Source organism: Haliotis asinina, chromosome 3 (genome assembly GCF_037392515.1).
Source record: "Haliotis asinina isolate JCU_RB_2024 chromosome 3, JCU_Hal_asi_v2, whole genome shotgun sequence".
Lineage (NCBI taxonomy): Eukaryota > Metazoa > Mollusca > Gastropoda > Lepetellida > Haliotidae > Haliotis > Haliotis asinina.
In genome coordinates, this window is record NC_090282.1 from 42,098,682 (window position 1) to 42,110,759 (window position 12,078).

Sequence of the window (12,078 nt, forward strand, 5' to 3'; positions counted from 1 at the left end):
TTCTGTTTTATGGTTTAAGAGATAGGTCTCATCAAAAACAACAATGATGGAGCAATACAGACTAATCCCAGTATTCATGCATATACGTATTTTGGGTTCCCATATCACACGTCATTATATGGATGGAATAGTGACTGTAATAGATATATCCTTTTCAAAATCGCTAAGGCATTTCAAAATCAAATTTAACACAAATATGTTTTAAAAACTAAATTGATTGTTTATTTCTTTGTAAATGTTTGTAACGTTTTCAGACAAGATATTCTTATACGATGTTGTATTAGCAGTAATTCAACATTATTTAAGACTTTAGTTGTAATACCTGCTAGTCATTTTGTTAGGTTTTTCAAAATGCTAACTGCATTTTTCCCATGAAGTGACTTTCACAGACAGCTGTGAGGCAGGCTCTACGGAATGCTGAGTCGGTAAGAGAAATGACCCTAACTCCACAACAGAATATACTTTAATATGATTTAAATACAGTAACTGCAAGAGTTTCAATGCATTAAACCATTCAACAAGTAAAACTTCAGGTGTTTCTACAATAACATCGACATGAATCTATCTTCATTGTGCTGACAATAAATTTAGAATTGTATTTTTCAGGTTGGAAACAGGACAGAATAAGGACGCTAAGGCAGCTCTCCCTGTTCATCCGCACGCTGAGTTTCAAGGTATTGCAGTTCTGATTAATGCTCTGTCCTATATGCACCAGTGCACAACAAAAAATGAGCACAACCCACTGTCTTATAAATAAGAATGCTCATTTCTTGAGCTCCAAACGTGGCTTTTGTTGCACAGTAAAATTATGCAACAAAATGTGATGTTCATGGACGATTTTGTTCAACCGTTTGAATCGGGTGACGACTTCTTCTTATAATTCTGTAATCACTCTATAATATACATCAGTTTTATTGAAACATAGAGTCTCTGTCAGGGTATTGTATTTTGTTAGTTGCAGTGGTTATGAGAAGATGTTTGCAGATAAAAAAGGAAACCGTCATAAGAAAGAAAAACAACCAAAACAAATACAACGATGTCATGAGAAAATGTTCCAGAAGAACTACAGTAAGTAAACATGAAAACCAATTTAACTAGCTTACGGGAATCAAGAATTAGATGAAACTGTTTTAAGAGGATGCACTACGTAACTTGGCTTATCATCAATTAACAAGGAAGAAGGCATGTTAATTGATGAATCCTAACTGAGGCATTAGGCCTTGTTCATTAAACCTTTACTGACATGACTTGCTCATCAATGAACAAGGGATTAGGCCTTGTTATGTGTTGAGGCTTTGTTCAAGGCTGGGAGATACGGTAACAATCACCCCACAGTGATAATCCGTGTGATCTCTCAAAGGAGAAAAAAGGTTATACCTTACAACACCTGTGTTCTAATGCACTAAATACATAAGGATCAATAATACTTGCTATGAGATTATGAGAATAACCATTGATTCCATTTTCACATTGGTTTACCATTCACTTAATGCAAGTATAATCATAGTGACTGTTTTCTTCAGAAATCGAGTCGAAGGGATGCGACAGGCAGACCTCTCCAGCCACAAGAAAGCAAAATATGAACAAGTATTAAAAATGCACAACTACAATGCTACCCCACTGATTTTGATTGTATATTTGATAATAATGTGTAACATATTTTCCGTAAATTTGTAAATGGAATGTTTTTGTATGAAATTTTATTCTTCCTCTTTCTTGTTGTAATCTGTAAATAAACATCTAGTGTAAGCTTGACACTGTCTATTTGTTTTGGGGTAATTTAATTCGCATGAAAGACGGGAGTATTATAAAAGTGAAACAAATTCCGCATTATAGAATACAATTTCCATCAACAGTGCAGTATTGACCATGGAGCACTATCGAGCGAACATCAAATTTATTTCAATGTTATGTTATGCTAAATTCCTTGTTCACGCGTCATAAACCAAATTCAGCACATTACAACTTTCACCACCTAAACAACCCACTCCTCGGCGCATTATCGCGATGATGACCCTGCAAGATGTCAAACCAGCCTACAACTCATTAGAAACAATTTCAAAATGTTTTTTATCCAATTTTTTATCCAATAAAGATGCAGCAGAGTAGCGAGGGAAACGGACTCGCCACACCTCAAATATGGTACCTATGCCATGTGAATAAAATGACAATGCACAAAGTCGAACGAAGGCCATTCTGTGTTTTTTACAGGCACAAGGTGGATAAGAACTTACTAGTCTTTGGCGTTACCACCATTGATCACGAGATGAAAAAAAACCCCAAAACATATGAAATATCAACATGTCAATTTTCCACCACTATAAGTACTAGTAACATATATTCCATTATAACAGTTCTGCTGTTTGTAAGAAAATAAATAAAATTGCAAGCGTACAATCGCGATTCATAAGTGCAATATGTTGCACCAGGGAGCCTATATAGAGTATTGTAGAGTATCCCTGGTTGTACTCGTAACGAAGCCCGCGGGATACCAAACCCAGTCATAGCTGGTGGATGTGCACTCAAGTGTAACGACGGCTATTGATTGTCTGCTTCACTTGCTGATACGCCGAGGGCTCATAAAGCGGGACCCATAGTGTGTTCAGAAAGATGGTGTGTTTGATGGGCATTTTAGATGTATGGTGAGTCAAAAGAAAGTAAGATTCTTTATGGATAACAACTTTTTGTATTGTATATGATGCGTCGTTTCAGTATGGATTGATATACCGTTGTCAAACAAAATCATATACACTATGTTGTTATCCATAAAAAATGTATGTAGAGATGTTGGGTTTTGTAAATCAATCTCTGCATTTGCGTTCGATCCAATCGAAAATCATCTCAGTAGAGATGGTGAAGTACTGGAAACTGTCATTCGTCCAAGTACAAAGCAGGACTTCCAACTCACAAACGTTTGCACCAGTTTCCGTGAGATCCAGTGTAGTTTGTTTGCAACCCATACACATAAAAACATGTCATATGTACAAGTATCACACCTGCTTAATTACATAATGTGGCTGAGACAGGGCTCGGGTGCATGAGTCATCAATCAATTTATTTTGTTTATGGCGTATAGCCTGATAGGTGTTAAGTTTAAATTGCATGTGGTCAATGATTGAAGCTGTGTATTGCATATTGTCTTTAGCAGACAGGCAGCCATACATATAGGTGTCAATAAACCAGGCATTAAGCTTTCTCTGTGATAGAGGCTGATTCTTGCAATCAACATGTCTTTTTATGCAACGAGTAGATTATTTACTTGTTTGTGTACACAACCAAGATTGTGCTCACGACCTCATACTCCGGGCATGCATACTGTTTCAAGCTCCGCGAACCTATTCACTGCGCATGCGGTATGGGCGCAGCGCAGCACAACTGTTGAAACAACTTCTTCCCCCAGCGCTGGGGGAAATTTAGTGAATCGCTTGAACTCCGAATTCGCGGGGTTTTTTCCACCGCGTTTTTTTCTTTGTAGGTTGAATTGTCATTTTTTTATGATTTGTTTCGGTAACTGCATACCGAAAGGTATCAGAATCTGCAAAGTTGTGTTTTCCTTTTTTATGTGACCTTTTAGAAAGTTTCGTTCTATGAGATATCCTATCAAAATAATACAACTTATCAATAATGCCCTATGTTCCAGGGTGGGCAGTTCTCTCTGGAGGTCTTGATGTTTCTTTTTCTTTGGGAGCAGTGTCTGGCCAGCACTCGCATATGTTCAGTTTATTAATTTGCGTCTCCAGTCCAACATGAAATTTATCATCTCAAAAACGTTGGGATGGGCCTTTCCAACAAGTTACTTTAACCTCCCATAACAACCTCCAACCTGTTATTTGTCCAGGGCACATTTCTGTCATGGGGTTCCATTCCTGAAGGTTATTGTTTAGTTATGTTAAATATAGCGGTATGTGGTAACTGCATCTAGCCCGTGTACAACAGGTGTAGTCCAACGAAGCCTAAAATTATTCAGTTAGGTACAGTTCATTCGGCTTATGGGACTTCATGCCTCAATGATTTTATGGGATTATGGTGCATTGTTGCTTGGCTGACCACAGAAAGGAAGAATCAACAGAAACAACAAAAATCAAATATGATTGTGAAATATTTCAAAAGGTGACTATCCCATCTGTATCACTGGTACTATTGGTAAAGGTTGGATCGACCACATGATTCATAGCAACATGTACTGTCATGTGTTATGTTATCACAACACAATCTCTATCATTTTAGCATATTATCAGAGGTGACAAGGTGATATTGTTTATGGTTATTGTTATTCACTGTTCCCAAACACAAAGTAAGTGGGATACTGAGTCGGAATTCTTTTCTAAACAGCTTGCGCATAGTGAAAGGAAAAGCCATGCATCTTCACTCCACCGAACACTGTAGTAAGAGCATCAGCATCCTAAACCTAACAGAGTGACCCCTGTCCACGGAACAGTGGTCTGTCCCACTCTTATTTCACGCCCCAATTACCTCATTAATTATGTCGAGGGGTCAAACTGTAATTAGCCTTTGGGATTTATTAGGTGTGAATTTGAGGCCTTGCGGACCGTTTTACCATCATCCACCAGATATCTCCCCTTGTGGATCTTTCCAAAATTGTAAATATCTTGTAAACATCATCTTTACAAAAAATTTACAAGCTTGTAAAGTTGAATTTTTTTCCAGTGATGCATTCATGAATTCACTACCCTTCACTTAATTTTTTGTTTTCTGATGAAAAGATTTTCTGCATAGAAAACAACCACCTGTCATTCCCTCCTCGCCTTTGACGGGCTGTTTGTGAAGCACCTTTTGATTTTGATCAGCCAATACATTTCCCTCAACCTTCCTTCCACCCTCCCTCCACCAAATGGTCAGCTTCCATTATGTATAGAGAACAGTGTCTGGCTTGTGTTAAAGATAGGAACAAGTAAGATGTTTAGGACTCGTGGTCATTTGATAATTCAAGGGGGTGTCAAGTGGTTGTACAAAGATGAAATGGTTTGTCATTTGTCATACATTACTGGAAACAAACTAACGTTTGTTCTCCTGTAAAAGTTTCCTATTCAAAATCCTATTTAAACTTGAACTTTAATCGCTCAAAATCATTTTTAGTTCCATGAATCATATATATATATATATGGTGATGGTGATATATATATAGATCGCGAGGGGGCCATGGGCTCATATACACTTGAGGGTACATAAACAAACCTCGAGAGTATATGAGGCTATGGACCCCGAGGGACCAGTGAACAACGTATTTATATTACCGAACACCTCAATTTTAATTTTGAACTGTTTGAAGCATTTCTGTTGAATGCGAGGCGAATCACCATTTTGCAGACACAAATTAAACAGATTAAGAGTTATCTCCCTTCTATCGATTTTCAATCGCAAAATATCGGTAATTTCCGTGGTTGATGCGTGATTCAATGTTATTCGAGATAAAAAAGTACTACCATGAAGCACCAGAAGAATTCGGAATTCCCAGCGGTGTACATTGAAAATAATACATCGCCTGTGAACGGGGTACATTGAAAATAACAGAATAGCGCTTAGCCAATCAGAAAGCGACATTCATGTGTGAGGTAAGATATACAATATGGTTCAAAATTATTGAGAATAGCTAAAGCATTTCATATTATCAAACGAGAACAAATCAGATAAAATTGAATGTATTGTGAAAGTGAACTGACCTTTTCATGTTGTGTAGGTAACAATTTAATATTTTATCAAGTCTCCTTGAGCTTCACGGCACAGTCTAAGACGGGTAGGCATACTTCCTATCAGAGAGGTTAGTGTCTCGTGAGTTATGCTGTCCCAGTATCGGACCACTTCTCTCTTCATGTCTTCAATTTTGAGATTTCATCAGTAAAAATCACATTTTCCCAGTCAAAGTTTTCATGTGCCAAACACCACTCAACACGCCTGTCTTTATGTTCTTGTTTCATGAGAGGAGAAGGAATTCCAGTCTTTTTCTCCCATCCAAGATCAATCAAATTTCTTCTAACTGTTGATTTTGATACAACTGTTGATCCCCTTTCTATCATTTCATACCTGATGTTGGAGATGCTTGTCCTTTGCTTTTTAGACGCTAAAAGTCCCAGCCGGACGCGATCTGAGAAGTCCAATTTTCTGGGTCTCCCTGCTCCTTTCTGGTGCCCCAAATCCTTTCCCTCTTTAAAATTCTTCCTAATCCTATACACAGTAGAAAGAGGAGTTCCTGTTCTCTCTGCCAATGTATTTACATCATCAATTCCTTGATTACACAACTCCAAAATCAACCTTCTTTTATCTTCAGCAGACATTGTTGACAGTGCTGAGGAAAATGACGTCTGCTACAAATTCAGGGGAGGTAATTCTAATTGTACTATACTCAGTAGGCCAAGATGAGTTACCTCCCTTATACCATTACTTAGTTTTAAGTATCAGTGAATCAGTTGAGGTGTTAGGATAGCTCAAAGTAAGAAGAAAAATTCTCAATAATTATGAACCAGACTATATATGCGAGACACTTACTAATATGACTTCATGTGACACACAGGGACATGTCGTCGGCCCCTCTTATTCCACAAACAGTATTATGAAATGCTGTTGTAGTTTCTTGTGGCTGTATTGTATGGGATATGAAGAGATTGTAATCTCCTGGTGTTACGAATTGTATTCTGTGGCTTCAGTGAAATATCCCCTTCTGGATGGATTTCATACTAGCGTAGGAACATCAGAAATATTTCAAACAGGAACGACAACTCTGTTCCTGTTTCATTCCAATGAAACCTTATGTCACCGAAGTACTCATATTGCTGTTTTTGTTTTGGCATATTCAGTTTATAGAATTAAACCTCATTGATACAACTAAAAGAAGGAGAAAAACATATGTGTTATACATCCAAATATATTTCTGAAAATGGTATAATCATCACAAATGAGATTTGTTTTACTGAATATGCAGAGCGAATTTATAAAAGAACTACATTATATCCCGGAGCAGAAACTCAAAAATGACTAAAATATTTCTCAAACTGAATATTAGTGGAAACGTGCTGTCACATCCCAAGTGGATTTTTTAAATGATTTCGCTGAAAAAGATATATGAATGACCAGGTAAAGTCGGACTAAAATATTCCCAGAGATGTGAAATATATGCCCAATGTTAAAGATCAAAGTTGATAAGACATATTCAGATACGGTATTATTGTTTTGAAATCCGAGCGATTGACGATTGCATTTCCTAAAACTGTTAGAAGCGAATGTACAATTAAGGAAGTTATATCTGAGCTATTTCCCAAAGCCTATGCAAGCAGTCAGACACAGCCGTTTTTTATTATGTGATCTTTTAAATTTCATTTGAACCGTGGGTGTTAGCCATTGGTTAAAAACTGGTTTGACGTCATTTTAAACCTCATGGAATGCGATTGAAACGCCCGAGTGGATAGCTGGTAAGGACTGGCGTCGTGTGATTGTTGCGCGACGCTGAGTCACAGTCACCCGAGAGTGTTGATGCTGGAGACACAACCATGGCTGATCTGCCCCGTGTATCTTTTTGGGTGTGCCTAGTTCTCATTCCTTTGGGCGGACTGTTTCATTTGATTGGTTTCGCATCACCGTACTGGATCAAAGTAGGAACAGTCCACGGTGGAATCTGGCGAATTTGTACTAAAGTCTGCACTGATTATGTGGATTTTCCAGGATCGCTTCCGGGTAAATACAACGTATCAAATCCCTCACATACAACAAGTACATTAACCTTTGTTGGGGATTCAGGGGAGATAATCTACCGCCAACATCTACACCTAGTTAGCAAAGTTTGTTGCTTAATATCCCATCTGTGTAACGAAACAATGTATATGATATGATCGTTTCGCCTCTGAAATGAACATACCTATTTGTATAGCCCTGTGGCGTTACATGTTTTGCAATGACGCGAATGTAACGCTTCTGGCTGAATTTCTTTACTGCAGAAATCTCTGCCATTTTTCACTTTTCCTTCCAGAAATAGCAGAAAGTATTTTAAACTGTGAAAATATGCTTGCAAAATATGTTTTTCACAAATATCCCTTGTTGTCCAAGGGAATGAAGGACTTTGCAATGTTTCCAAATCCGGACTACAGAATACCAGTTTTTGCTGACCCGTGAAACCTGTTATAATCCCTCCGTTCATGTATCCCTTTGAATTTCAAAGTCGCAAATTTGGTTCAGTTTAATTCGCTTGTGTTTTCTCAACAAGAATCTATCATTAGAGACCTCACAACGAGAAATTAAAAACAAAACAAAACAAAATAAATAAATAAATAAATAAATAAATAAATAAATAATGATTGGACAATGCCTTTTGCCTTCAATATCAATATGATGAATTTTACGCAAGATAAAATCATATATATAATAGCTATTAAAGCTCCTGTACCTAGTTGGCTATTAAAGCTTTTCTAACTATAGCTAGTTTGCTATTAAAGGTCAGGTGAAAAAAATTACTTTAGGGGTGACTTCACGAGAGGACATTTTGACGTTTTAACAACATTAGTAAATATTCTAATTAGAAAGTGTAGTTTTGAAATACAGACTATAAATTCATATTTCCTCTACCAATTAAATAACATAAATGATTTGAAAAGTTTTGCTTTTTAACATCAATATGTGTAAAAGATGGAAGTCTTGTAGTAGTTGTATTCAAAATAATAACGTAAAACAAGTCTTATTTCAAATCGCATGGATAATCTTGTTCACTCATAGAAGTTTCATGTCGTGTATGAGCACTGAAGTGGCAACATGAAACTTGATATATCTGCAGAAGAATTCATTATTTTTTAAAATTTCATACCAGTATTTCATTCTAGAGAGACAAAGAGGTAAACCTCTCGTCAGCCATGGTTCAGTTACACCAAAAGGCGAGATGACAAGAGTTGTGTTTAGAGAAATGTACTCAATCGTGTCCATGCGATCAGCTTATTCCAGAACAGTTGAACAGTTACCGCAACTGGGGTTTTCAAATTTTATACCTTGATGAAACCTGGTGTAATAAAGAGTCATTGAAACGATCGGATTGGCTTCCTTCAGATTGTTCTGAGGCACCAGTGTTACCATGAGGCAAAGGTAGACGCTTGATCATCTTGCATGCTGGTACCCATAGCACGCCCGTTCTCACTAATGACGTGCAACTGATGTCGTCAGCCATTTTTTCAAAATGCAACAAATATATATATATATATATATATATATATTTTGATATTGTGCCCAGTATTTGCATTAATGACTAAATCATATACTCACCCTACTCATTTAACACTGTTCAGGTCTTCTGTCCTTAAACAGGAAAAGTCAATGTTGGCAAAACGATACGTACGTTACTGTCCCCATGTCGGAGACGATTCACTTAAGTTATCAAGCAATACATACGTTACCAAGCCAATACTCACTTCATTTTTATCCCACTTCATGCTAAACATTATATCAACAACACGTATTTTCAGTATTGTAAATAAGCACATATCACGGTCCGTAGTGTGTACAGATTTGCAAAAATGAAAATGAAAATGATTTAAAATATACATAGTTACGTAATCGAAAAATACGTTACTAGAGAGAACGGAATTAAGTGTTCAAAACATATAGTTGGTTTTGGGCTATGCCTCGTTTTTGTGGCGACATTCATCAAACCGCAGACACATTTTGTAAACCACATCAGTTTTATGAGATAATGTTGTTTAAACTTCAGGTGTTTGTACGCATAATTAAGACAAATATCCCTTGTTATCCAAGGGAATGAAGGACTTTGCAATGTTTCCAAATCCGGACTACAGAATACCAGTTTTTGCTGACCCGTGAAACCTGTTATAATCCCTCCGTTCATGTATCCCTTTGAATTTCAAAGTCGCAAATTTGGTTCAGTTTAATTCGCTTGTGTTTTCTCAACAACAATCTATCATTAGAGACCTCACAACGAAAAATTAAATCATAACAAAACAAAACAAAATAAATAAATAAATAAATAAATAAATAAATAAATAAATAAATAAATAAATAAATAAATAAATAAATAAATAAATAAATAAATAATGATTGGACAATGCCTTTTGCCTTCAATATCAATATGATGAATTTTACGCAAGATAAAATCATATATATAATAGCTATTAAAGCTCCTGTACCTAGTTGGCTATTAAAGCTTTTCTAACTATAGCTAGTTTGCTATTAAAGGTCAGGTGAAAAAAATTACTTTAGGGGTGACTTCACGAGAGGACATTTTGACGTTTTAACAACATTAGTAAATATTCTAATTAGAAAGTGTAGTTTTGAAATACAGACTATAAATTCATATTTCCTCTACCAATTAAATAACATAAATGATTTGAAAAGTTTTGCTTTTTAACATCAATATGTGTAAAAGATGGAAGTCTTGTAGTAGTTGTATTCAAAATAATAACGTAAAACAAGTCTTATTTCAAATCGCATGGATAATCTTGTTCACTCACAGAAGTTTCATGTCGTGTATGAGCACTGAAGTGGCAACATGAAACTTGATATATCTGCAGAAGAATTCATTATTTTTTAAAATTTCATACCAGTATTTCATTCTAGAGAGACAAAGAGGTAAACCTCTCGTCAGCCATGGTTCAGTTACACCAAAAGGCGAGATGACAAGAGTTGTGTTTAGAGAAATGTACTCAATCGTGTCCATGCGATCAGCTTATTCCAGAACAGTTGAACAGTTACCGCAACTGGGGTTTTCAAATTTTATACCTTGATGAAACCTGGTGTAATAAAGAGTCATTGAAACGATCGGATTGGCTTCCTTCAGATTGTTCTGAGGCACCAGTGTTACCATGAGGCAAAGGTAGACGCTTGATCATCTTGCATGCTGGTACCCATAGCACGCCCGTTCTCACTAATGACGTGCAACTGATGTCGTCAGCCATTTTTTCAAAATGCAACAAATATATATATATATATATATTTTGATATTGTGCCCAGTATTTGCATTAATGACTAAATCATATACTCACCCTACTCATTTAACACTGTTCAGGTCTTCTGTCCTTAAACAGGAAAAGTCAATGTTGGCAAAACGATACGTACGTTACTGTCCCCATGTCGGAGACGATTCACTTAAGTTATCAAGCAATACATACGTTACCAAGCCAATACTCACTTCATTTTTATACCACTTCATGCTAAACATTATATCAACAACACGTATTTTCAGTATTGTAAATAAGCACATATCACGGTCAGTAGTGTGCACAGATTTGCAAAAATGAAAATGAAAATGATTTAAAATATACATAGTTACGTAATCGAAAAATACGTTACTAGAGAGAACGGAATTAAGTGTTCAAAACATATAGTTGGTTTTGGGCTATGCCTCGTTTTTGTGGCGACATTCTTCAAACCGCAGACACATTTTGTAAACCACATCAGTTTTATGAGATAATGTTGTTTAAACTTCAGGTGTTTGTACGCATAATTAAGACAAATATCCCTTGTTATCCAAGGGAATGAAGGACTTTGCAATGTTTCCAAATCCGGACTACAGAATACCAGTTTTTGCTGACCCGTGAAACCTGTTATAATCCCTCCGTTCACGCATCCCTTTGAATTTCAAAGTCGCAAATTTGGTTCAGTTTAATTCGCTTGTGTTTTCTCAACAACAATCTATCATTAGAGACCTCACAACGAAAAATTAAATCATAACAAAATCAATCAATAAATAAATAAATAAATAAATAAATAAATAAATAAATAAATAAATAAATAAATAAATAAATAAATAATGATTGGACAATGCCTTTTGCCTTCAATATCAATATGATGAATTTTACGCAAGATAAAATCATATATATAATAGCTATTAAAGCTCCTGTACCTAGTTGGCTATTAAAGCTTTTCTAACTATAGCTAGTTTGCTATTAAAGGTCAGGTGAAAAAAATTACTTTAGGGGTGACTTCACGAGAGGACATTTTGACGTTTTAACAACATTAGTAAATATTCTAATTAGAAAGTGTAGTTTTGAAATACAGACTATAAATTCATATTTCCTCTACCAATTAAATAACATAAATGATTTGAAAAGTTTTGCTTTTTAACATCAATAT

The 12,078-nt window shown here is 35.9% G+C and overlaps 1 protein-coding gene across 1 annotated transcript in view; it reads left to right on the top strand.

The window, feature by feature from the left end:
* The first annotated feature begins 7,437 nt into the window (after positions 1-7,437).
* LOC137276847 (uncharacterized) overlaps positions 7,438-12,078 on the top strand; it is a 28,735-nt gene continuing 24,094 nt past the window's right edge. The window contains exon 1 of the mRNA XM_067808496.1: positions 7,438-7,686. Within this exon, the coding sequence (XP_067664597.1) occupies positions 7,503-7,686 (184 nt within the window). The 5' untranslated portion in view covers positions 7,438-7,502. The remainder of the gene's footprint in view (positions 7,687-12,078) is intronic.